Source organism: Nematolebias whitei, chromosome 18 (genome assembly GCF_014905685.2).
Source record: "Nematolebias whitei isolate Nwh7 chromosome 18, NemWhi1, whole genome shotgun sequence".
NCBI classification, from domain to species: Eukaryota; Metazoa; Chordata; class Actinopteri; order Cyprinodontiformes; family Rivulidae; genus Nematolebias; species Nematolebias whitei.
The window spans coordinates 38,501,933-38,529,363 of NC_056515.1; the positions used below are offsets into that span (position 1 = coordinate 38,501,933).

General features: G+C 39.9%; 1 protein-coding gene and 1 long non-coding RNA gene across 2 annotated transcripts in view; both read right to left on the reverse strand.

The window, feature by feature from the left end:
- Nucleotides 1-20,747, reverse strand: part of cacna1bb (calcium channel, voltage-dependent, N type, alpha 1B subunit, b) — a 63,411-nt gene extending 42,664 nt beyond the window's left edge. The window contains exons 1-11 of the mRNA XM_037692074.1: nucleotides 20,719-20,747; nucleotides 19,136-19,203; nucleotides 18,899-19,005; nucleotides 13,743-13,790; nucleotides 10,382-11,074; nucleotides 9,607-9,812; nucleotides 8,706-8,835; nucleotides 6,229-6,358; nucleotides 5,687-5,746; nucleotides 4,736-4,842; nucleotides 3,098-3,109 (exon numbers count right to left, since the gene is read on the reverse strand). Of these exons, the coding sequence (XP_037548002.1) occupies nucleotides 3,098-3,109; nucleotides 4,736-4,842; nucleotides 5,687-5,746; nucleotides 6,229-6,358; nucleotides 8,706-8,835; nucleotides 9,607-9,812; nucleotides 10,382-11,074; nucleotides 13,743-13,790; nucleotides 18,899-18,927 (1,415 nt within the window). The 5' untranslated portion in view covers nucleotides 18,928-19,005; nucleotides 19,136-19,203; nucleotides 20,719-20,747. The remainder of the gene's footprint in view (nucleotides 1-3,097; nucleotides 3,110-4,735; nucleotides 4,843-5,686; nucleotides 5,747-6,228; nucleotides 6,359-8,705; nucleotides 8,836-9,606; nucleotides 9,813-10,381; nucleotides 11,075-13,742; nucleotides 13,791-18,898; nucleotides 19,006-19,135; nucleotides 19,204-20,718) is intronic.
- A 58-nt stretch (nucleotides 20,748-20,805) lies between these two features.
- On the reverse strand, nucleotides 20,806-24,071 carry LOC119424654. The gene is made up of 3 exons (XR_005187524.1): nucleotides 24,027-24,071; nucleotides 21,099-21,171; nucleotides 20,806-20,836 (listed from the first exon to the last, which is right to left on the reverse strand). It is a non-coding gene; the product is annotated as an uncharacterized LOC119424654 (long non-coding RNA).
- Between the last annotated feature and the right edge of the window lie 3,360 nt (nucleotides 24,072-27,431).

Sequence of the window (27,431 nt, forward strand, 5' to 3'; positions counted from 1 at the left end):
CTGGTTGCTATTTGTACACACCAGTAGCTACTTCAGGCTCCATGGTGAACATGTTACACCCAGTTCTAGACATTTTGTACCTAGTGAAGCCTTCTCAATAACTTTTTGAGTAGGAGGCTAACGGCTCAGAGTGTGAGGCTGGAGTCATTTCCCAACATCAACACATAGATGTTCTGTGTGGTGAAAATGTTGGTGAACGCAGACTGTTTAAACACTGATTGATGAAAATGTCTCACCAGCATCACAGGCATGAAGAGCGTTGTTAAGTCATAATCAGCAGCAGCTGTCAGTCAGTTTTGTAGAGGGAGAACGAGACAGGTACAGTAAAACAGTAAATTAATGATTAATTTGTTGCAGAACGACGTTACTTTCAGCTGTCTGCTCATCAATAAACAGCGTTGGTACATTTTACCATCAGCTGATGTTCTGCAGCCTGAGCTGAGCTGAAAACGGGTCCTGAAGGAAACTCCACCACTGTTTCACATGCGTTCACTTTTCATGATTTTTTTGTTTGTTTTCTCTACTTGGCTGATGTTTACGCTGCTCATAATCTAAACGTTGTTCTTCTTCCACCTCTTTAAATATTCTAACTGTGAGCCCAGTTCTTGGTTCTGTTAGTTCATACATGTGTCAAAGTCGAGGCCCGCAGGCCAAACCTGGCCTTTGTAAACATTTATTTCCCCTACATAAAATACGTTAGATGTAGCTCTCAGATTAAATTAGAATAAAAATGAGATTAAATTAAAACCTTAAATGTAGCTCTCTGATCTTGTTACAGCTGCTGTAATGATCCCTGGTGGTTTTTATTCGACTCTTGTCTGTTTCACTGTAAATACAGAAGACAAGTTAACTCTGTGCATTAAACATTTCCTTCATAAAATCAAATAAACAGAGAAACGTGCTGGTTCAAACCACAATGAATACAATAACTTCAGTCAAATTCTGTTTAGTAAAAGAGGGTATATAGATGAGGTACTTTCTATTTCTGTGTACTTGATGTGTGAAATTATGATATTAATTTTCATCTTGTTACCAGTTCTCAGGACTTGTAGTTAATCTTGTTAATCCTGCATCTCTTTATGAATAATTCCCATCACATCACACTGACTGTGTGCAGATGTTGCTTCTTATTTCCATATTTTGTGCTGTGGGTGTGTACTCTGTGGGATAATGGAGGACTTCACAACTTTGTTATTAGGAAGTAGTAGTAGTTTATTTAGAGACAGAATGAGCTGCATGAGTTTCTCAATCATCTTTAGTTTTTTTTTCCAAGTAAGGGCATTTATACCCGTGATGTACGGTGGCCCTGAGGTGTCATTTAACAACATCTGAAAAAACAGAATTACGTTAAGCCAAAGCAGAAGTGACCAAAGTGGAAGTGGACAGAATTACATTTGAAATAATGAAATTGCATTAAGCCAAACTCTAAGTGGTGGTTTTATTTATTTTTGGCAATTCCATATTTTCAAATGTAATTTGAAAAAATGTGGCCACTTCCGCTTCAGCTTAATGTAATTCTGTTTTTTTCAAATGTAATTCCTTTTTTAATTTTTTTTTTTTTCAAATGTTGTGTTTCTGTTGTTTTTTGAAATGTAATTCCATTTTCTCAAATGTTATTATTTACACCTCAGGGCCACCGTAGTGATGTATTCTAACAAGTGAATTTAAAGATTTTACAACATCTTATCTGCGTACAGCTGATTTAATTTATAGAATAGTCACTGGTTATTTAGGTTTATGAAGACGACTCTTCTCACGATAGTCTGATTTAGTCTGACTACTTGAGGTTGTTTGGTGCAGAGGATATTTAGTGATTTCATGTACGATCTCAGATAAAGTTCAGCTTAAAGGCCAGCTGTCAAGGATTTTATTGTTTTATTAATACGAAGGATTTAGTAAATCACTCTTCAAGTGGCTGGAAAAGGCAAAGTTATGAGTAGATTTTAACATAAATAAATTGGACAACCTGGGTCCTAAAGATAAAACATAGACTAAAACACAAGACGGTTTCATATCGTACGTTAGCAGGCGACAAACGATGAGTCTCGGCACCGGTCCGTACCCAGGACCAGTTTTCGTCTCGGCTCAGTTTGCTGTAGAACATCAGCTGGTGTTTAAAAAAGTGATTTTTATTGTTATTTCTGCAACAGAGAAATCAATTAACTTTGTTCCTGTGTCACTTTTTCCCTCCTCTGAGCACCAGAGAGCCTTACGCTTCGTCCGTGCACTTTGGGCTCACGCGAGTCGGTAAGACGACATGTCGATGCTACATTTATATATAGATGGTGAAAACAGGAAGGATTTAATTTGTTATTTAGGCTGCATTAAAGATGATTCTGCTCGTGCCTTTTGGGTAAACAAAAAATGTTTTAGGAGCTTCATGTTTTCTGGAGAAGAATTGAAATTTCTTGGGAGCCGAGGATATTTTTCTACTCTGAATGAAGTCTGAAACTCTAAACTAAAACTTGTTTAAGATCTGCTTATTTATTTATTTATTTATTTTTGTCCCCCAAAGTGAAAGACAGCTGCAACCAAGAGTAGAAAATGAACAAAAGTGGGTATGAAGCGAGCTGAGTCAAGTACAAAGCAAAATCATATTTTTGTACCCCACAAAGGTATGAATTGACCAAAACTGCAAAGGTACAAATTGACAAATTGACCTGGAGCCAAATTTAATTCACCTGTGCAAACGAGAAAAAAGGAACATGCTTGCATAAAACAATTCCTGTAGTGAATAATGATTTTTATTTTATTTTATTAATGTCATTGTGTTAAACATAAAAAAAAACTGACATTTACTCGGTTTTTTTTTGTGCCTTTATTATAAACAGAAGCAGCTTAGCTCCCTTGTTTACATCTTAAACTATCAAATAAAATAAAAGTAAAATATAAAGTATCTGATAATTGCAGAGCAGCTGAGTAAATGCCAGTTTCTTCAATCACGAGTGACGATAAGAACTGCAGATGATAAAATATGACATTTGCTCAAAACATTTAGCTGCGAGAGAAAGGCCGACGCAGACGTAAACTCAGACGACAGTGGCTGATGAACATGAAGGAAAGCAGAAAACAGATAAACAGAAAGAGCGCACGTTACCCCATAAGGCTCCTGAAAGCAGTCGAAGCCAGAAAACAGGAAAGGAAAACAAGCAGAGGAAGAAAAAGACTGAGCGACAGATAAAAGACAAAGAGAAGCAGCAGTAGGAAGGACAAAAGACGTCTGGACCACGCAAAGCAAAATCTGCAAACCACAAGAACATTTAGCTCAGTCAACACGTCAAAAACAGGAAAACAACTGCCGGTAACCTCCAAAGACTCCGAGCTAATAAGTTTAATGATTAACTAGCACAGATAAAACAAACTTACACGTAAATATCATAAGAACTGTTCACACGTTTTAATCTTTTAAATGGGTCTTTATCAAAAGCCCATCACAATTTTTGCAGGTCGTTTTAAACACGGTTTGGACTTTGGCTGCTTTTTAGCCAGTTTCAATCCAGACCAACGCCAGAGGAATAAAAATGATTATGAATCATAAAAAGGCTCCTAACCTCAAGGGATAAACCAACGTTGTGTCAACGCCACAACTTTTACCAACAAACTAAACTTAAATAAGGTTTTTAGACTCTGAGAGCAGATTTTCACCAAGACGTAAAAAAGCTGAAACTAACGATTCGGTTTGACGTAAATGTTGAATTTTCACCAACAAGGCAATTCTCCAAGAGGTAAAGAATAAACAATCTTGCAAACGAAAGTGAAAAATCAGGATTATCAGTGCTAAGGTTGGTCAAACCTGATTTATACCAGTGTCATAAAAATACTACTTTTTGTAAACATAACGTCTGAGAGTGTAATATCGTGTTCCACTATTGTCATTAGGGGTGCACAATATTGCAATTTTGGACGATATCCAATATGCCGATATGCTAAAACTTATTTCGCCAATAACCGATAACTATACCGATATTTTTTCCCCCATAGACCTACTTAAGGAGACTCCATAGCTTTCTCTGCTGTAGAATTAAAATACATTATTCTGCATGGTCTTTGTCAATTGGGCCTGCTAGCAAATGCAGATGCCAAAAAGGTGGCTGAAAATTATGTAACACTATATAAATATTAAATATACTTATATATATGAACAGCAAATTTTATATCGGTGAGTTATTTTGATGGAATGGCTGATGTCCGATATTTAACTTCATCGCTAATATCGGCTGATACCGATACCGTGCCGATAATATCGTGCATCCCCAATTATCATAAAGCAACTAGTTTTATTGTTGCCACCTTTAAGACAGAAATCCAGATTGCAAGAATCTCGGAACAACGTGAAACAGTTTTATGATTGTTTAAATAAATCCTCCGGCTGTAAATCCGAGTCCTTTAATATGAAGCAAAATGTCCACAAAAGATTCAGAGTACATGTAAAACAAAGCTCTTCAGCTTCTTCTTGATTAATTTTAAAATAATTAGTCTTTGACAAGAAATAAGAGCCTTCCAATACAAGAAGAGTCTGCCATAAATATAGAACCAACAGCAAAACCTTAAAGTTTAACACCAACACACGAATGGGCCCATTTAGGCAGTTAAGAGTAAAACGCACACAACTAGAGTTGATGTGCTTCATGGTAGCCAGCTTCAGTCATGGACACATGACAAAAGACAACAGCCGTTCTAATGGGAATATAAAGTAACAAGTGACACAGAACGATGTGGACTCAAAGGGACTTACGAGCAGGCGAATGCCACCAGAGCGCCACTGACCACGATGAAGTCCAGGATGTTCCACAGGTCGCGGAAATACGAGCCGGGGTGGAGGAGCAACCCCAGGTCGATCATCTGGAGTCAAACCGGGAACAGGAAGTCAAATATCAGGTTGACCACAGTTTCTTACCAATTAGATAAAAAACAACAGGAAAAAACGTAAAATGAATAAAAGAACACCACAAAATGGACTAAAAACAAACAAGAACATTAAAGTCCTGATGGGACTCAGACTGAACTCGGATTTTGACCATCACAATGAAATATTTATATCAACAGAGGTACAGCTCAGGTGGGACGACTGGGGGACAAGGATAAAGTTAGGTCAGACTGAGATGGTTTGGACATGTCCAGAGGAGGGACAGTGGTGTGGACATGTCCAGAGGAGGGATGGCGGGTATATTGGTAGAAGAATGTTAGAAATTCAGGTGCCAGGAAAAAGACAAAGAAAAGACATATGAGTGCAGTAAGAGAGGACATGGAGGTAGTTGGAGGACAGATGGAGGAGAGGGCCTCTCTGTGGAGACCCCTGAAGATAGAACAATGAAAAGAAGCGGCAGAAGATTTTGGACATGGTATGATTGATAAATAGTCATTCCATTGATAAAAGAAGGAAAAGGTTGAAACCTGTTTGGAACTGAAATTAAATTTCTGCTCGAGGACAAAAATCTGGTAAAAGTGATTTGGTCAGTGACAGTGCTGCCTGTGTGGGGTCATGTAAGTTCAGCTGGAGGTCCCACATCAAGGCTTGGAATGATGGACTACCAAACGTGTGTGGATCAAAGCGGTCCAGACCACAGTGAAGACCTATCCAACGCGTGCGGAGGACATTCAGACCTGCATTTAGCTCCATCTGACTGCAATCCGATCTCTCCGGAGGGAATTTATTGACATGTTCGAGTAGAAAAAAGGTTCTCACCTTAATCACCATCTCAAACGTGAAGACTCCTGTGAAGACGTAATCCAGATATTTCAGAACCTGCAAACCCAACAAAAAGATGACTCAGTAGATGGACTCGATGACGGAGTGAGCGATGGTTCTGGTCCAGGCTCGGTTAGCGTTGCTCTCACAAACATTCACCGTGATGCACAGCGTCTCTCCGAGGTCCTGACTGAAATACTAATCATGTCTGTCAAAATAAAAACAACACCTCTGCATCCATGTGCCTCACCTCTAATCTAAATGTGAAAATAAAAATAAAAACAGTTCTAAAGCATTTTACATCGAGTCACTGTAGAACAGATAAACTACTTCATCAAAAATGTATGTTTGTGCTTCTTTTTCCTCCATACATGTAAACTTTTTCTCTCTCGGTCCAAACGAATCAGCTCAAATGAGAGATATTTGTGTGTAAATCCCTGTTTGCTCCTGTGAATGCGCATTATTGTGTAAATGCACGTGCACGTGTTTGTTGCACTCCTCATAATTATTTATGAAGACCAGACGTCAGCTCGACTCACGTTGTTCCGCGGTGCGTTGGCCTGCACCGGGTCCTCGGCCGCCAGCGTGATGCTGCTCATGGTGATGACCAACAGGATGCACATTTCAAAGTAGCGCAGGTTGACCACGTAGTGGCACAGGCGCCGCACGCTGCAGGATCATGCACATATAAACACACACATGAACGGGAGTACAGCATACGACCCATCATCACATTCTCTTTCGCTCTTGACGAAGACTGTCGCTCTCACCCTCTCCCTCCCTCCCTCCTGTTTTTTTTTTGCTCTCTTGTCCTGTCAACCTCCGAGCGTCTCTTTACACGTCTTCTGAATCAAAAATTATTATGGATCTGGTCAGCTGGTCCCTCAACGCAACTGATTTTCTTTTCCACCAGACGACAGGGTGCTGGAGAGCCCACATGCCCTGAACAGACCCATGCAGCTGGGCATGTCAGGGATTACTGGGGGCAGTGGGAGATGATGTGCCTGTCTGTTCTGTTCGTGGAGGACGTAGAAGATGTGTACATTGTTGGATTTATGATAACAGGGTTTCTGCTTTATGGAATCAGCTGATACCTCGGACATCAACGAATTAGGAAGACGTCAGCAGCAGTTTCGGCCGTGGTAAAGCTGCCAGCCTTATGTGAAGGACTAATCCGTGTCTTGAGCTCTCAGACTCATATGCTTACAGAGCTCAACCGCAAGCTGGATGCAATTTCTGTGCCACTTGCAGCTCCTGGAACTCACCAGCACGAAGGTTTCAATCTTGGAGGAAGCTAATCGAGCACAGACCGGGCGGAATGTCTACAAATCTGGCTGTTTGGATTCACCATTGAGTGTACCAGCAGAATTTGAAGGCAGACAGAAAACAGTCTGTCGGTGCAAACAATTGTTGTTCATCTGAATTTGGCCTCCCCACTGGCCTTGGACAGACCAACTTATCTCAAATTGCTCCTGGAGGATACGCAACTAAAAGCTTCTGCCTGCCCCCCCTTCTCGAGGACATCTGTGGCCTTATCAGAACCATGATGCTGATAGACACTGTACCATCTTATCAGAACTTTGGAACTTTCTGGAGTGTTTATGGACAACTCACTGCCTTTGTCGACCTCTGTGCATAAATGTATTATGATGTCATTGTATGTTAATGTTTTATGTTGAGAGGTCTTTTTTTTACATCTTTCACACTGTGCCTCAGTCAGGAAATGGTGTGAAACATGATTTTTCTTTGCATCCTCCACCTTGGTGTTCTCTTTTTCTCATCTGCTTGTATGTTGTATGCCTTTGAAGAGCGTATAAAAATGGCAACCCATAACCAGATACACGCAGGTCACAGCGTGTAACAAACACTTGAAAACAATTCCACTGTGGTCCAGATGAGGTTCTAATCAAACCATCACATCGTCAGCGTAAAGGAGTTTAAACAGATCTCATTTAAAGCTTTAAGATCTTCTGATTCAACCACAAGTCTCAGACTGACAGAATTAAGGCGAACACTTTGTATTTATGGAGACCTATCTGTCTCAGAAGTAGTCACACAAGAGTGCCGCAAGATTTGTACGCCTACAAAAATATCCACAAACTTACCAAAAGATTCACAAATCAAGAAAATTTTATATATTATCAGAATTTTTTTTCTTGTTGTGTTTTTACACGTGATGAATAACCATTTTGTAAAGTTTATTTTGTCTGTACAAGCCACAAAATTAACATTTTCTTTTTGGGCAAAAAAACAGAAAAAAATATATATTCTGATATTTTTTGCAGAGTAAGAAAATACCGGAAAATATATTTTTACAGTCGTTTTTGTAGAGGAAGAGTAACCTAACCATTTTAAGTAATTTATGTCAAATATACAGTTCACACAAAAAAAAATACTGGGAATTATATTTTTCCGGTAGTTTCTCAACAAGAAAAAAAAAAGTTAATTTTATAGACTGTAGGAATGAATATAGAGATTATGACTGACAAGTTAGGAATGAGTATTTTCCCATTAACACAGTAAATCTGGTGAGGCTCACAAGTCCCAGCTTTCACCAGCCTTGACATAAAAAAAAAACATTTATGATTTTGTAAAACTTTTACATTTGTGTGACTACTTTTGAGATTAATTTGTCTTTATTTTATTTAGACCATTTAAAGGACGAACTGTACATATTCATATCATGCAAGTGATTTTAGGATAGAGTTTTTAAAATAAAGTAAATTGCCTAAATAATTCAATTCTAGACGGGGGGGGGGGGGGTCTAACGGGGGTCATGTTGCTTTGGAATGGAGACAAGAAAGTTAATTATCCCATGAAAAATATATTTACTGAAGTTAATAGAACATTATCGGTTAAATGGTGGATAAGTACTGACATATTACTGAGAGGATTGCTTTAACAGAATGTTCTGAGCAGCTTTAATACAAAACAGAGTTGCTGTTTTTTTGTTTGGTTGTGTAGTTATATGCGTAGTTGTGCAGCTCCACTCAGACACCTCCCGGCTGTAACTTACGGGTTCGTCTGTCCAAAGACGAACATTGAGCTGTAGGGAAGGATCTGCCGAGGCCCATTAGCCGCCTCCTCCTCTTCCAGATCTTTCTTCTCCTCACTGAGCTGGAAGTTGTCACAATCGATGTTGTTCACTGGAGGAAAAACAACAAATAGCACTGATTTATAGCAGCTATAAGAGACATAGACCCAGAAATTAACCATTGAATGTTGACTACGATTCCACAGATGTTGAGCTAAATTTTGGCGTGGTAGTAGCTGAGCATCAACCCCAACTCATAATCAACAATACTTAAAACGTTGGCATTAACTGTTGATGTCAACCATGTGTGTCTGTTAGCAAAATATTTCATGGACCAATGAATAAAGTGTGGCAAAACTCTCAGAAAGTAATAACTGGATATAAGAAGGGATTGAAATTTGGGATCAATTTAAAATGGCTACCACAACTAATTGACCGTAGCCAACACAAAAAAAGCTAAACCATCCATTATAACTGATAATGTACTAAACTTTGGCGTTATAGTAGCTGAGAGTCATCTTTGACACGTGCTCTGAGTGCTAACATGCCTTCCTACATCAATATAATAGGATTTGGAAAACAGCTATGTTGTTATTTCTTAGCATAAAATCACTTTAATCCAAACGTTGCCATGGAAGGCGGCTTGCTGTATTGCCAGTGTCATGCCAGTCCTTGAATGGTTGCAAAACTTTTGCATCAACTGGATCCCAATGTTTGACTTCTGGGTCTAGAGTTGCTTCCTCCAGTCCAGTAGTTGGCGACAACGCTGTCCTCAGTTCATATTTTAGAAACACGGCAGGTTTAAAACGAAGTACTTGTTGATATGTTTGCATGTAGTTAACATTAAAACCAATGACTTGTAAAAGTAATATTTTGGACTAACTGGGTATGATGGTGGTCTCTCCAGGTGGGGCGGTGATGGTCACAGGGACGTGGATCGCGTTGCTGTTGAGTCCCGCCTGACTGGCTCTGGTGGAGTTCTTCTGGTTGTCAGCGTCTTCCTGTTTTTCGCTGGGAGTCAAACTGCTTCGCTTCGGCTGTAAAGGACTGCCGGCGAGGCTATCGTCCTCGGTGTCTGCCGGCCTCTCCCTGAGAAGAGAACATTTTGTTCCATAATCGGTCTCTGTAGAACGATGGACTTTGCATTGTTTGAAAATGACCTTTGACCCTTCCTGGATTAATGGGCAGAAACAACTGCTTCGCTAAGGTCATTGCAGATGTCTTTCCACCTTGGAGTTGTGTTGAAGCACACCTGAAGGCTCCAGAGCAGCTAAAGCTCCTGCCTTTCCGTAGGTGGTCCCATCAGTTAATCGGCAGCTCCTGGCAGATCCTGAACCTCTAAAATCTTATAGAAGCAGCAGGATGGACTTTGGTTTTTTTTTTTTACAGATTTTCCATTTTGTTTTTGTTTCTTAAACCAAAACATCAACATGGACCTGATGTGTGTTTTCATTCAACTGAGGTTATATTTTAATAATCTTAAAACCAGGTCATTTAATTATATTTTGACCTGTAAAACCCTAGAATTCAGAGGATGGACTCATTTCTTCTCATGACTGCATTTGTTTATTATTGTAGCTAGTTTCTGTCGTCTTTTCACAATAAAATCATGACACTCAGAAAACCTTTTGGGAACATGAGTAGAGAAAGAAGAGCACCTGTAACTTCTGGACCCGTTCTTGTTCCTCCCGCAGTCGTCTCTGGTCAGAGTGGACTGAGCTTTAGCCAAACGAGAATAGTGCATCTTTCTCTCTGCGTTACCCTCTCCTCTCCCTCTGCTCTCTTCCTGAGCTCCGTTTGCCAAACGCCCATTTCCTTCTTTTGGTGTTCGATGGGTGTGATGATGGCGATGCCCTCTGTCCTCTCCTCCTGCATCACTGACCTCTCTCTCAGGGGATTCAGACTGGTGGTGGTGCCTGTGTCCCCCATCATGGTTCCCTCCCTTCTCTTTTATTTGGGAACCATCTGGATTGTGTTCCCTGCTCCGGTGATGAGCGTGGTGCCTCCCTCCTCGACCATCACCTCCCTCGACAGTCCGGTCACGGTGGCGATGATGCCTCCTGGTGTGAACGGGTAAGCTGTCTCCCAGCCCGTCCTGTCTGGGACCTCCCATCTCCTCCGGATTTCCTGAGCTGGTTTTGTCGCCGTTGCCGGTTTCCACCACGAGTGGCCGATCCGTGTGGGTTTTCATGTCGGGGTGCAGATGGAGGGCGGTGGACATCTTGAGGCGCTCCTCAGAGTCCAGCTCGTTGAACAAGGCCTCGGTGCTCGCCTTTATGTTGTGCTTCCTCAGCTGGTTGGTCCTCTGCTCCCACACGGACATGGTCTTTGCAGACCGCTGCTGCTCCTTGCTGCAGGCATCAAACCAAAGATCAATTTAAAAAATGTGAAAAACAAAAACAGTTCTGTTAATTCGGCTTTTCTCTATGCAATGGGTTCCCGTTGGGGTTTGGGAAATAGTTCCATCCATAGAAGCTAAAAGCTGAAACATGTTTTCCATGATGCTCAGGAAGCCTCTGACTGGTAAGAAAGGTAAATTCAGGGCTATGGATGTGCTGGTTAGAATGGTCACCATGTTGAAGTTTTCACTTAACATGTAGAAGAATGTGGGGAAGCATCCAACACTTGAGATGTTTGAAATGTTTCAGCGCTGAGAGGATTAATGACATGATCTGTTCTCTGGACAGAGGTGCCACCAAGGAGGGGATAAGTGGGAGGCGATAGCCACCCCGATAATTGTGCTGCCCCACCACTGGTTACCTTGGTCAGACGGTCATACTGTTCGTAAAATATCTCGTAACTCACTGGACAGATTTTTACTAATCACTGGATGTGCATCTCGACTGATTACCTTTGAAAGTCAATGCAATTCAATGAAAGACAAAAATGTTTATGCATGCTACATTTGAGTATGTTTTCACTAAAACTAGAAAATTTCTAGCCAATCTCAGCAGATCTATAGTGAGCATGGCACCAGGGGATAGTTTCAATTGGGATTATAAATTAAGAAGACACTTTAATGAGTTGAGTGAGTGTGTCGTTCAGAATTCAGGTCTTCTAACTCCTGCTCTGCAGCATTATTGAAATGACCCATATCCGATACATTTATCTGAGTTTTCTGCATTAGAAAACTGAAATTTTATTGCAGCTTTTGGTTTTGGTGTCCAACTCAAAGGTTATCAGTGGTCCCCATCTAGCCATCCGTTTGAAAACTGTCTGGAGGTGCCTGAGTTTTTGGGGCCTGGTTAGTGCTAAGTGTGGAAAAAATAACCAAAGATCAGCTAAATGACCTCGTCTCACAGACAATGTGTTTATGTTTCATTTTTCCGTTGAGGTACGGCTCATTTCAAATAAATTAGACTTTAAACTTACTGTTTACATTTCCATGGTCAGATCCAGCTCAGGTTTTTTTTAACTTTATTTTAAAGTCATAGATCCCAGAAGTTAGAATCCATCTTCCTTTAGATACTGAACTCAAACTCCATTCTTTACTGTCAAACATCCAATACAGAATCCAAGAACTGTTCTTCAAACCCCAAAGCATTTTTACAAAACAGAATCATCTTTGTTTTTCAGCTGTCCACTCTTCAGGGGTCTTCACAGCGAGTCGTCCTCCATCTCACTCTGTCCTCTGTGTCCTCTGTCCTCACTTCAGCTGCCTCCATGTCCTCTCCAACTGCATCCATATATCTCCTCGGTCTTTTTTTATTTGCAGTTGCTTTTCTAACATCCTTCTACCAATATACCCACTGTCCCACATCTGGACATGTCCAAACCATCTCAGCATCTCCTCTCTAACTTTGTCTCTAACCCTGAGCTGTCCATCTGATGGACCTACTTCTAATCTTGTCCATTTTGGTCCCTAAAAATGAAAATATGAAGAAGCTCACCTCCAGATCCTCCTCCTGTCAGTCGATTTGAGCCATCGTTTCCAAACCAAACATCTCAGCAGGTGTCACCATATCATAACCCTTCCCTTCTACCCATTCAGCTGTCCATCTGCTCCACCCTGCCTCCACTCTCTCCTGCCGCTCTCTTGCGAACTGATGGATTGCTTTGAATGGTTGACTCCAGGTACCTAAACTCATCCACTTTCAGCACCTCCACTCCTTGCAGCCTCACGGTCTACCTCACATTCATACATGTGGATTATCTTTTGATTCTACCATACATACCAGAGCATGCCACATCTCCAGGCTCTCTTCCACCTGCTCTCTATTTTCACTACAGATGTAATCTGCAACCATCATAATCCATAGCATCTCATGAATTGTCCTGCCCTTGTTTAACAATCTGTCCATTATAAAAACAAGAAGCTGACCTCTTATTTAACTCCTCACCCACGTTGAACCCATCTGTCAGTCCTACTGAAAATCTGCTCAATTGTTCTCTTGCATGCCCTGCACAACCCTGACATGCTCTTTCTTGGATCCCTATCATCAGCTTACTGTAGATCCACAAATATATCGTCCAGCTCCTTCTGCCCTTCTCTCCTACATCAACACTCTGAAAGCAAACATCACATCAGTAGAGTTCTCTGCATGAAACCATGAAGCTGCTCACTGAACGTCTGAACCTGGTCTCAACAACGATCCCCAGTAACTTCAATGTAAGGCTCATCAACTTCATTCCTCTGTAGGTACTACAGCTCTGCACATCCTCATTACTCTTGGAAATCAATACCAGAACCCTTCTCCTCCATCCCACAGCTTCCAAAGAAAAGATTTATACCTCAGAGGCAAACCCTGCTGTCAAAGTTAGCTTGTGGTTATTTAATCCAGAGTGAGCCTCTTGTGTGTAAATGGGGCGCTCGGTATTAACGTCCAACAGAGCAGAAGAAGAAATGACTAAAGAAATGTGACCAATGTTTTTGCAAACATCGATTCAAGTGCAAGAGAAAACAAACAAACATCAAAATGGATGTTTTCATTGTTTTAAACGCTTATGTAAGTACTGCCTGTGAACAGTATGGGTCAATCATATGGTAATTTATGATGAAATTATTTTCCATTTGGTCACCTGTATTGAAAGACACGGCGGGTAGGGGAGCAGTAGACAGTATAAGTCCTAAAAGACACACAGACAGAGGACACGGGACAGGTAACCACAAACACACGTACAGACAGTCTGCATGCTTACAGAAGAGATAAAGAGGTAAATTACAGTCACGGGACAGGAGTGTTCATTTGTGAGAAACGTAAACATCTGCATTAAAAAAAAACATTTGAGTCTCAACTAACATGACAAACATACTGGAAATGTCAGACTACCTACGATGACGGCAACGACTGGAGTACCAAGAAAAAAAACGAGCGTTTTCTGCTAAAATACTATGTGAACGCTGAAAGACTTCTGCTGAAGAAGCTGAAACTATCCAAACAGACGCACAAATGATCAAAAAAGCTACAAACTAAAGTAATCAAAACAGTAGCTAAAACAAGCAGAGCAGTATCTAACAGCTAAAACAAGCAGGATAATAGCTAATACCTAAAGTAAGTTAACTTATTAATAGTTAAAACAAAAAAGCAAAAATCTGCTAAATTGTAGCTAAAGACTAAGACCAAGAAAACTGTAGATAATGGCTAAAATGATCTAAAGCAGTAGGTAAAACTTGAAGTACAGCAGCTAAAAGCTAACATTTATTTTGATGGGTTCATCAAAACAAATAAAGCAACAATTAACAAATCCAAAAGCTTAAATCTGAAAAAAAAATTGTTACCAAAAGCCAAAACTAGAAAAACTGTGGATAAAACTAATTTTAAAGAGTTAAAACAACAAACAGTAGCTAGAAAGCTTAAACCAGCAAAAGACAGCAAAACAAAACTACACTTAACAAAACTAACACAAAAGGTAAGCTAAAGTGTAGAAAAAGTGAAAACTAACTAAAAAAATTAACACGAAGCTAATAGCAACAATTGTCAATGCTATTGCTAAAGGGGAAATATGGCTAAATGGTAGTTAAAAAGTACATGAAGCACAGGAGGACAAAAAGAGCCAGTTTGCTGAAGCAGATTTCAAAGAAACAATGTTTCTGAAGGAACTGAAGAAACGATCGTTTCTATGGGAAAATACTTGAAAATAAAGTCAAATTATTAAAAAATTTAAGTTGCAAAAACAAAAAGTCGGAGCACGTGTTCCTCAATCGAGCTGTTGATTTTTGGGTAAAATAGCACAAGTGTGTAGAAGCAGTTTGATCGCAGAACAAACAAGATAAATAAATAAAAGAAACAATGTGAATGCTGACTTGGCATTTTCTTAAATCCTTGAAATGAGGCGGCAGAAGAATGGCCGTCGACGAGCTGAGAGAGAACACGATGCTGAACGTGAGGCTGAAATGTTTACCGTCAACCGTTTCCACTCCTGTTCCGTGATTTCAGACAATTGTACTTTTTACGCTATGTAAAAAAAAACTTCACTCTTCTAGCAGTCAATAGAAACGATACATCATTTATCTGAAGGTTCAAAGCTGAGGAGAGGAAAAGAGAGGACACGAGTTAACGGAGGGGAGACAGGAGACGGAAGGTGGGAGTTAAAGAAACGGAGGGAATGTTGAAGGAAAAGGAGGTGAAGGACGGAGAAGAGAAAATCATAGAGAGCGATAACTCACGGTGACTGAATGCTGATGATGGACGACCTGTGAGACAGTGCATCTCGATTTTGCTTTACAAAACTGCACATGCAGAACAAAAGAAAATAATGAGGCATAAAAGTGAAGGGGACAAATGGACGGGTCTGTCCGTCCACCTGAACCCCCCCCACCCCACTCTGTTTCACAACATCTACGAAGCGAAGCCACTTTAACATCACCACAAAATAATAAATCACTTCAGTGGACACTAAACAATAAAAAACGTTCAGAAGTTTCATTCCAAAATGGGGAACACACAAAACTGACCAATTCCATCCGAGCGAGAAGAAAAGCAGAACTTTTTCTGATAATGCAGGAATTGGTTTGGATTTAATGTTAACTCTGAAAAAAACAACGCTGGTGCTCAGTGTGGCTTTTTAAGTTTCTAAAATGTCACTCAGTGAGATGCTCAGAGGGTGTATTACACTTGAGCTGCCGCCTCTCAGCGAGAAGATCAGCCCCGTTCAAATCCTGGCCGGGGGCTTTTCTGGGTGGAGTTTGCAAGTTCTCTCCGTGCATGCGAGGGTTTTCTCCGGGTGCTCCGGTTTCCTCCCACAGACCAAAAACATGCATGTTAGACTGACTGGTAACTCCAATTGTCCCTATAGGTGAACGAGAGAGTGAATGGTTGTTGTGTCGTTTGTCTCCATGTGTCCCTGTGAAGGACTGGAGACCTGTCCAGGGTGGCCCCCACCTGTCGCACAGTGATAACTGGTTATGGGCACCAGTGACTGCAAATTGCTGATGAACAAAATTTGCAGAAGTCTAGAACTCGTCTTCTTCATGTGAGTGGGCAAAAACACAGTCTTGTGAAAAACAGGAAACTGTGCTTTCTATGTTTTATTGCTTCAAAGTATAGTTTCCTTTAATGACTGGGGTGGCCTAATCTATGGGGGCCAAGGCCACCATTGGTCTCCCCCTGGCTCCACCAATGCAGCTGGTGGTGGATAAAATGTCTCCCTCCCACTAGCCAGGATTTAGCACAATGTCTCGGACAAGCAAAAAATAAATAAATAAGAAACGATTTCCTCTGTTCTTCTCTACACTCCAACTCCCACTTGAATATCTCGCACCAAAAACATTACGGTTTACTTGCATTCCCTGTTAGATACTAGACAAGAAAAACACTGAAAAACTACAAACATTCACTTTTCAAATCCCTCAGCGATGGGGGACAAGCGTACCGATGGTTGTGACCTGCATGTTTGGTTAAACAAGCCGCCATGACAAAAAGGAGCAGCCAAAGTCCAACAAGGTTGAGTCAGGTCCTCTTCTTTGGTGAAACGTTTCATCTTTAATCCAGAAGACTTCTTCAGTCTGAGAAGCTGCAACAAACCCAGTCTCATGCGCAGCACCTTCTCACAGACGAACCGTTTCAACGAGAAGGATCCGTCCAGAGGACCTGACTCGACCTGGATTATGGAGCAGCATCAGGAGAAACGGCCAAAGGTTGAATTTAGTTCGCAGGCGTGACATTTATGATCCTCTATGGATTTAAACCGAACAGAAAGGAATCCGCTAACAGCTTACAGAGCAGATCTGTGACGTTTATATTAACCGTCAACATTTCGAGTCCAAATCTGAGAAAGTTCAGCAAATTACACACAACAAGAACGCATTTCCTCCAAATTATGTCGCCCAAACTATAAAGATCTTCTAAGTGTGTCAGCTTGTGAAAAAAGTCTTTTTAAAATGTTTTATTTACACTAACTACATCATGCTCTTTGGATTTCACTGATATTTTGGAATGAAACTAGAGAAACCAAACAAACACAGTTAGTTAATAATAAAACCACACGCCTGTTTAACAACAACACAAAACAGACTCAAGACGCCAAAAACACACGAGAGCACAGGACAACAAGGAGAAGGTTTGGAACGTAAACTAACCGGTGATTTGCACAGCACTGGTTAGTTTCTAGTCTAAATGACGTCATTCTGAGAGTAAAAGATGGCAATTAAGGAGTGATTAGGCCTGTCACGATAACAAATCGTGCTGGGCGATTAATTGTCTCAGAAATTATTGCGATAAACGATAATATTGTTTGAAATTTGACAATAATTATTAATTATTGTCAAATTTAAGAAGAAATGTTGGTTCATTTGTTTTGTATGTAGTACCTTGTTTAACCACCGGATGGCAGTATAAGACAGTTTGAACCGAAGGATGGATAGTGAGGGAGTGAGCAACGTGTCAATTTAAGAAAAATGGGAGGGAGGGCCCTTGACATGACATGAGCTGTCGCTCCTTCCTGTTTTTGTTTCTCAAAATGGCGGACGCTCGGTGTGGTTTGAGCTCTTTAGCATTTTTCACACAAAGCTTTTAATATTAAAAAAAAAAAATCAGTAAACAAGTTCTCAGCTTCTTTTCGCAGAGAAAAACAACTTTTTACACGAAGGCACGAGTTTCAACCGTGAATTTTGGAGCTTCGACAAGACGGAGGTTTTTCCTATTAGCTTAGCTTGTAGCTTAGCTTCTCCGCTTAGCTGTTTTTAGCGATCCAAAAATGCAATTTTAGATGGTTAAAATGGATTTTAAAGAGAAACGGAGGAGTCAGTGAAGAACCGGAGTTGAGCCTTTTCTCATCCAGTGTCTTCAGTAGAAAGAGAGACACGAAGAAATGATAAAGCCGATTAATTAAAATTAGGTCGATCATTTTCATTTATCATGCGATTAATTGATTTATTGTTTATCGCGACAGGCCTAGCTGTGATGCTTTGTTTTAGCATCCTGTACACATAATCTGCACAGACAATAAGAAGAGATCTATATGAGGCCTATTATCTCAAATCTATTGTTTAGGATCCATTTTTAGAGTTAGAAGGTGGGATATATTGCCTTGTTTACATGGATTCAACTGTCAATCACAGGTTTGAGATAAGTGATATGAACTTCATTTTGTTGCCTCCTTCTGTTTCCTCTTATTTCTGAGAATAATAAACTGCATGACTCCAATCTTAACCTGCAACTGTGCACAATACTAACCCTTAAAGTTACAAGAAAATACATTTTCTAACTCCTTGTGAATGTTTTAAGTGCATTTATTTCCTTGTAAGCATTTGTAAAGGTCTTGTTGTTGTTCATAATGGTATATTACTTTAACAAACAGCAAAATAACCCAAGAAACTAAATGATAAAACCAACAGCAAATACAGTGTAAATAACAGAGCAGGAAGTGTTAAGAGTTAGTGTTTTAGATGCTCCGTTTGTCCAACATGGACCAATGTCTTTCGAAATAAAATGCCATTTTGCAAAATATTTCAAAGCCAAGGGGCAAATGAGTTTAAAAAAAAAAATAGGTGGGGAAAAAAAAAACTGTAGAAACTTGTTTTTTTTGTCGATTCTTCCTTAATTGCCTGACGATCAATAGTCTGGGTGACACACAACAAGAGCACTCTCAAAATGGGAATAAACGAGGAGGAATCCAGGTCAGACACAAACCAAACGCAGACAGAGAGGAGAAGATCTGAGAAATAAATAAGATTTATTTCCAGCGTGGGACTGGTCAGGGCTGGGTCAGAGGGCATGAGATGAAGGGAAACTTACGCGGCGATGGAGATGTTGGCAGCTGACATCGGACTGACTTCCTTCACCTCCAGAGCTTTTTGCAGGGCCAGCTTCTTATTGGCTGCCTCTTCCTGCTCCTCTTCATCCTTTAGCCAATCAGAACCAAGACATGAAAGATTGTGTATCGTGTAGTCAGCTGTACGTGCACAGACAAGATTTAATGAACCACTTTTAAAAACAGGATTCATGTTAAAATAAGAGATGGTGGCGGCCCACCTTAGTCAGCTCCTGGGCGTTGGCGAGGTTATCAACAGCAATAGCCAAGAAGACGTTCAGGAGGGTGTCTAAACCACAACTTTCAGGAGAAAATATATTTGAAAAGGAACTTGAGAAGAAAAAATGTATTTTTAAATAGACCTCTTTAAAAAGTAAACCAGGAATTTGACTCTAAAAAACTGAGTTAGATATAAAGTTGACTTCCAAAACCATCAATGTAGGTTTTCACCACCAGCTCCACCATGACCCAGAACAGAAGAAGCAGGATGGATGGTTGGATGGCAGATGGAAGAATGGATGGTTGGATGGATGGATGATGGCTGAATGGATGGATGGATTGTGGATGGATGGATGAATGGATAGAAAAATGGATGGTTGGATGATGGATAGATAGATGATGGATGGATGATGATGGCTGGCTGAATGGATGGCTGATGGATGGATGTTGAATGATGGATGGATGGATTGTGGATGATAGATGGATGTATTGTGGATGGAAGGATGGATGAATGGATGGATAAGGGATGGATGGATGGATGAATAATGGATGGATGATGGATGAATGGATGGATGATGGATGGATTGTGGATGGATTGTGGATAGGTGAATGAATGGATGGATTGATAATGGATGATGTACGGATGGAAAATGGATGGATGAATGGATGGTTGGATGATGGTTTGCTGAATGGATAATGGATGGCTGAATGGATGATGGATAGTGGATGGATGGATGGATGGATGGATGGATTGATTATGGATGGACAGATAATGGATGGATGGGTGATGAATGGATGATGGATGGATGATGGATGTTCTCACATCCTGGATGAACAAAAACTGACACCAACGTATCACGTTTAAACAAAAATGCTGAAACACCCAAACTTCACCACTAGGTGGTGCATTAAAACATCCATCCATCCATTATCTTTTACCCGCTTCTGGGTCACAGGGGTCGCCGGTGGAAAAGCGGAGTACCCGGCGACAACCCACACATGCACGGAGAGAACATGCAAACTCCACCCAGAAAGGCCCCCGGACCAGGGTTTGAACCAAGGACCTGCTCGCTGAGAGGCAGCAGCTCTACCAGTTGCACCACCGTGCTGCCCCGCATTAAAACGGAGGGGGAAAAAAAACCTTAACTTGGCTAAAGATTACTTCAAAACTCAATTTATTTTATATTATTTATAAATTAATTTTTGTTATAAACCATTTTAGCACACAAACCGAGTTTGAAGGTGGAAGGATCAGGATAAAACAATTAAAAAAAAACAAAAAAAAAAACTTCTCTATTGTTGTTTTGGTTTCTATTGTACAAAATGAACAGCTCCATACTTCCAACTAACACAAAGAGAGTGAAACCTTGGTTTCTATGGCAACAAGAGGAGCTAATGAAGCAGAAACCTTTGTTTTTACAAAATATCCAACATTATGTGTACAGGGTCCCAAACACCAACTGTTGAAGGGTTTGAGATTATTCTTAAGAAGGCCACAAACCAAAACGTTCTGGTTGTGTAACAAAGTTATGTAACCACGTATGACTGAAATCTTCGCCCTCTAGTTTTGCGTAAAAGAGGATACAGTTTCCAAAGAGTGTGAGGACGATGAAGTAGATGGAGGAGAACATGCCACGCCGAACGCCTCCTTGAGACTCGATGCCGTGGTACATCACAGCGTTCCAGTCCTCGCCGGTCAGAATCTGGGCAAGACGGGAACAAAAGGCGTTAATAAGCTCGTTCAAATCTCACACACTGCAGAATTAAATGGTTTTATGGAGGGACGAGACTGACTGAAGGATTATTACAAAGCTCATCAGGGTACACGAAAAGCACGGAGCTGCTCATTCCCACTAATTAAAAATGAAAAGAACAAATTTCTTGCTAAAAAAAAAAAAAAAAAAGAGAAGGGGGACCTGATTTTTTTATATTTATTCAAAAAGTGTGAAGCAGGTGTTATCCTACCTGGAACACAGTGAGGATGGCTGCTGGAAACGTATCAAAGTTTGTTGTTGGTGTCTCATTCTCAAAGTTGAACCTTGAAAAGTCAGAATGACATAAAAATTTTAAAAAGAAAAGCTACAGAAAGTAAAAAACTTAGGTACATTTGTGTGTTAAATAAGAAAAATATGTCAAATTCTAATATCTGAAGATTTTTTAGCTTGTAAGCTAATAATAATATAAATCAAGTGTCCTCGCCTTCTAGACCTTTTCTGCTTTTAGCTAGCCTGTTGCTATTTTGAGCTTTTAGCTGTTTGCTAACTATTTTCTACTTGTAGCTTTTATTTAGAAATTGTCTACTTTGAGCTAGCATCTTATTATTGAACATGCTGTATTTAACGGTTTGCTTTTAGCTAATGTTTTGATCCTTTTAGCTGTTAGCGGGCACTTCTTTACTTTTAGCTAATGTTATTTTACACTAGCGTTTTCCTACTTTTAGCTTTTATTTAACCTTTTTCTGCTTTTAGCAAGCCTATTGATTATTTTAGAGGTTAGCTAGCACTTCCTTACTTTTAGATAGTGTTGTTGTTGTTTACACTAGCATTTAACTACTTTTAGCTAGCATTTTGATTATTTTAGCTGTTAGCTGGCACCTGGCTACCTTTAACTATTGTTATTTCTGATTAGCGTTTTGCTATTTTTAGTTTTTATTTAACCTTTTTATTTTGCTTCTAGCTAATACTTTGCTACTTTTAGCGTTTAGCTAACAATTTGCTGCTGTTTTAGCAATCAACTGTGACTAGACTTTTGCTACTATTAACTTTTATTTAACCCCTTTCTGCTTTTAGCTAATGCTTTGATAATTTAAGTCGTTATCTAGACGTTTGATATTTTTAGCCTCTAGCTAGCCGTTTGCTAGTTTCAGCTTTTAGTCCAGTGTTTTGCTACTTTTGGCTAGAATATGGCTAATTTAGGCTCTTAGCTTTAAGCTAATGTTCCACTTATTCTAGCTTTACCTCCTTCAGTTTCTCCTTTTATTTTGTGATATTCTTCTCCATTTAGCAACTTCTGCTTCATCCCTGCATCCTCTCTTTTCACCTCAGCCCTTCCTCCCTTCTTTTCTCATCCTTCGTCACCTCACTCGTTCCTCCTCTCCTTCAGCAGGGATTAGTCTGGGACGTACGGCTGCTGCAGCTGAGTTTGGACCTCTGTTTACTCTGATAATGGGGATTGAGCGCACGCAGCTCAGCTTTCCTGACTCGTCCGCGAAGACTTTGTTTACTCCGTCCTGAAAACAGGAGTCACGTGACGCTCAACTCCCCGCAAGTTTGTTCCTTCCACTTCAGTCCGTCTAATCCTGAATACAATAGCAGCTGGTTTATATTATAAAGCATCCAGCTTCGCTACGGACGTGCGTGGATTAATAAATACTGTAAAATATTGAAGTTGAATCAGGGACGTGGAGATGAAACATTCACTAGCAAGAAAAAATTTGATAAACAATTTAAAAACAATTATTATTATTGTTTTGATTCTGTTTCAGTTTGTCTGAAGAACGTTGACTGAAGAATGCATGATAATAAAAAAGCAGATTATTTGCCTTTAGATATTTAGGTTTGCAAGTTAAGTTGAAAATATAAAATATCACTGAAGACAAAATACCTAGTAAATGTTGAAGGAATGCGCATCGCCCGCCATCTTTATTACAAAGGTTCAAACGGAGGAGTCGTCTTATATTGAGAAATTTAACAGTTTGAGCAGTTTTGGTTAAATCAAAGTATGTGCATGTGGTGCAGTAGTAAACCGTGACTATAAGAGCAGGGTCTTTTAGAGCAGACGTGGGCAACGCAAGGCCCGAGGGCCAAATCTGGCTCTTGGACAGTCTCCATCAGGCTCTCAATATTCTTAGTTTATATATATAAACATGCTAACTATGTTACAATAAGAAAAAAAACTAAAAAATGTCTTCTAGATTATCCGTCATTAAGAACATTTATTTTCCAATTCTTTATGCAGCCCTTTGATCGCTTTAAATGTCTTGATGTGGCCCTTTAGAAAAAAAAAACGTTGCCCACCTCTGTTTTAGAGCAACTAGAATTTCAGGGTGGATACTTGAATTTACAGGTTGCAGTTGAATGCATCACACATCTTGTCAAGGTCCAAAAAACAAAAACATCAGCATGTTCGTCCTGAAGGCTCAGCTCATGCGTTTTGGTCCCGCCCACGCTGCATCAACGTTGTGATTGGTTAATTTTCCCGTCAGTTTTTAAATAAAGTCCTGCAGAAACTTCGAGTGAGCTCAGCCTTCTCTTCTGACAGTGAAGTCCTGACCAGTGAAAAGCTCCTGCAAACATAGTTCTGCCTGGATACACACAGTTTAAAGAATCTGATTGGATCCATTTACAGAAAATATGAGAAACTAGAAGAAAAAAAAAAGAAGTGGTTCACGAGACAACTGACAGAGTTGACAAATAGTTTAAGGTTAAATTGTGCAATCAGTCAGAGCTCAGATAATGTTTTGGGGACGACTCTCAGCTGCTACCACACCAAAAATGAGCACAAATCCTGTGAAAGTGACACGTTTTTAGCCATTTTACACATTGTGTGTGTTCCCAGCGGCGTTGTGGGGTGAAATATAAACGGTCTGTGTGCAAATTGATTCAGAACGGGGGCAGATGCCAGGCCTTTGATTATCTGATGCCAGACTGGGACCATGAAGTGTTCCTGCCATTAGACGACATGGCGCTCCTGCTGGGAGCGACATTCAAAGAGCTGCTGCTCAGCCGGCGACCTGCTGCGCCAACATGCCTGTCCCCGTCGCCACAGATCAGACACCGAAGGGAGGAGGAGAAGAGAAGATAGATAAAGGAGCAGACAGGAGGATCCGTGTGGCACAAGGGGAGTGTTCCTGAGGAGGGAGGAGGAAAAAGACAATCTGTACGATTCACTCACTGTCCTCCGAAGAGCTGCATGCCCAGTAAGGCAAAGACCACGATGAAGAGGAACAGGAGGAAGAGCAAACTGATGATGGACTTCATGGAGTTCAGGAGGGAAACGACAAGGTTCCTCAACGAGTTCCAGTATCTGACAGGAAGCAGGAGAGGCAAACAGAAGAACAGAAATCCTGAAGATGGCTGTTGAATAGACTTTTCATTGGTAAACTTACAGCAAATACATCAGAATATTAGAGTTAAATAAAAAAATATATATACTTTTTGAATACATTTAAAACATATTTACTCTCTTTGCTTTAAAGACCCAATTATTCCCTTGCAGGAGCAAAATAATTATGTAGATTATTTCCGCCTGGGAACAACTAAAAGGTGAAATGATCTCAGTTTGTATATAAATATTTAAAATTTACTGTATATACTTTGCCTGACTTAGCCCATGCAAGTAAAAAGTCCAGTTTTATTAGCTTAGGAATGCACAAATTAACTGAACCAATGGGTTATTTTGTAGAAAAACCATGTAAGGACCATATTGGGACTTTCTGACATAAATAATAATTTAACTGCTACATTTAAATGAGGCAATCTAATTTAATTAATTCACATTATTAGCTCAGATGTATTTAGGCATGGGACGTTTACAGCCTTTTGGTACTTAAAATTATTGCCCTCCTATTAATATAATGTTTGTTTGTTGTGATAGCAAAACATTTCAAAGCAAGGAACAAATTTTAACAAAACTCCCAGAAAGCAAACAGTGGATACATTTTAGGTCATCCTTACTCAAGATGCTGCTGGACAGATTTTAGACCAAAAAGATGGAATAAAGTTCTTTAAACGTGTCATATAAGGCTAGTGGGTTGACATTTGTGCTTTTTTATCTTTCTTTTCATTTTCTACTTTTTGTTTGTTTAGTTTCCTGAATTGAACTCACTTGGTGACTTTGAAAATCCTGAGAAGTCTCAAGGCTCGCAGCACACTGATGCCAAACGACGCTCCTGGTTTAATCATGTCCCAGATGACTTCACAGATACTTCCCACAATCACCTGCAGACACAACAACATGAAGAGTTCAAGGGTTTTATTCACGATATGGTGCATGTGTTTAACCAGTGTGGGATATGTAGCCAAGAATGTTTAAAAATAAACATTTATTTGATGCTGCACATACATATTATTTATTTTAGGACGTTGCTGAGCAGAAACAGAGGAAGACCTGGTTATCCAAGTTACAGCAGGTCATTAGTAACTCTAGGTTTTTGTTATGATGATGCATTACTGTTGAGCGCTGAATGACTGCTGAAGAAGCTCAAACTCAGATGTTAATTCTAAAAGCAGAACTAATAGAAGCAAAACAATATCAAAAACTTGAAACAGTTAAAACACTAGAAGGCTAAAATCAGCAAATGGGAATTGAAAAGAACAACTATAAAAGTTTAAAAGTTAAAAGCAGTAAAATGCTAACTAGAAACAACAGGTATTTAGTAAATCAGCTAATGCTAACTAGAAACAACAGGTATTTAGTAAATCAGCTAATGCTAGCTAGAAACTAAATATAACACAATAAACTTCAAGCAGCAATAGACCAGCTGAAAAAAAAAAACGAGCAAAAGGCTAAAAATAGCAAAGGCTAGAATGTAAAGTATCAAATGGCAATCCTAAAGGAAATAAATACTGCCTAAAAGCTAAAAGTATCAAAATGCTAGCTAGAAACTACAACAAGGAACAGCTGTAGCAAAAGTAGCAAAAAGCTGGATAAAAGATGCAAGCACTAAAAGGCTAGCTAAAAGCTACATGTTAAAAAATGTTGACTAAAATCAAAATGTAGCAAAAAAGCTAAAAGTAGTAAAATGCTAACAAGAAGCTTAAAAACCAAAGGTTGGCTTGACAATAAAAGTAACAGTTGGCTAGCCAAAAGAAAAAAATAAAGTTAATAAAAAAGTAAAAGTAGAAAAACGTTAGCGAAACGGTAAATGAGGCAAGGGTTAGCTGAAAGCTAAAAGTTGTAGAAATGTAGCTAAAAGTAGAATATGTAGAATAACAGGGCAGGTACGCTGAAGTGGATTTAAAAGAAAATGTTTTTGGTGAAATTAAAGTGACTGCTGTGCATTTATTTGGGGAAGTGCTGTTCAATAAAGTTGAATATTTAGAAAAAATATATATATATATATACACACACATACTAAAAGTTAAAAGGTGTAAAGAAGTTGGAGAACAAACTTCCCCAATGAGCTAAACATTTTGATAAATAAATGTCTAAAAAAGCACAGTCTGCTGACATAGATGTAAAAAAACCAGGAAAAGTCGTGCTGACTGTAACAAATCACATCGGCTTTAGTCATAAGCCTCATCAAACAAAACTGTTTAAAGTAACTCACCCCGAAATCAAAGCAATTGAAGGACGAGTGGAAGTAGTTTCTTCCTCCGAGGCCGTACATCTTCAAAGTCATCTCAGTCAGAAACAAACCCAGAAACACGATCTCAGCTGTGTCTGGTGGGACATTCACAAATCAGAACGTTAAAGGAACGCCTTCGTATACGTCTGATCACCGGTGGTTTCACTTACAGAGCGCTCTGGTCAGCCACTCGGGTTGGTCGTAGTGCACGATGGCCACACACAAAGTGTTGAGGCCCACCAGGCACAGAACGATCCAGTAGAAACTCTGAGCCTTCACCATCCGGCGGATGAAGAAGCGAAACCTCTTCTCTTTACGCCGGAAGTAAGAAGAGCTGTCCATCTTCCCGCCGCTTTTCACACTGGCCCGACCAAACGGAGAGCCAGGTGGAACTAAAAACAAACATTCAGGTTGTTTTAGCTTTTCTTTCCAAAGAGCTGGAATTTCAGCTTCTTCAGCAAGTTCCAGTGAAGCCATTTAGCTCCAAATCCATCCAGGATTTTCACAGAAAATACAGTTTCTCTAGACTTGCCAATAACTGCATGGTTATGTACGGAGATTCAAAGGTTCATCTGAAAGCTATTTTAGCAGCAGCAGCAGCCGGCTGTAGCACCTCTGACGTAGCACAGTGTCATTTATGGCCTGTTTAATGATATAAAGCCAAACTGACTGAGGTGGTAATGTTTAAAAATCACACCACTGTGAAATGTTAAAATGTTAAAAGCAAATCATTTATCAACATAAACGTTCGGCTCCGCGGGGAAAACCTTGGCTGTTCTCTGTCTGCCGGACCCGGTTCTGGACTGTGGTCTGTGAGAGCAGCTGCTGCGGTCGTTATTATCATCAAGCTGCGGACTGGACCTGCTAACAAGACCATGCCGCTAACAGAACAGAACCATGATGTTGAAAGAACATCACTGCTAACTGAATCACACTGTAGATGCTTTCTTTTTCAACTTGGCACCTAGTTTTTTTTAAATTTTAATAGAATTTTTAGTATGTTTTAGTAT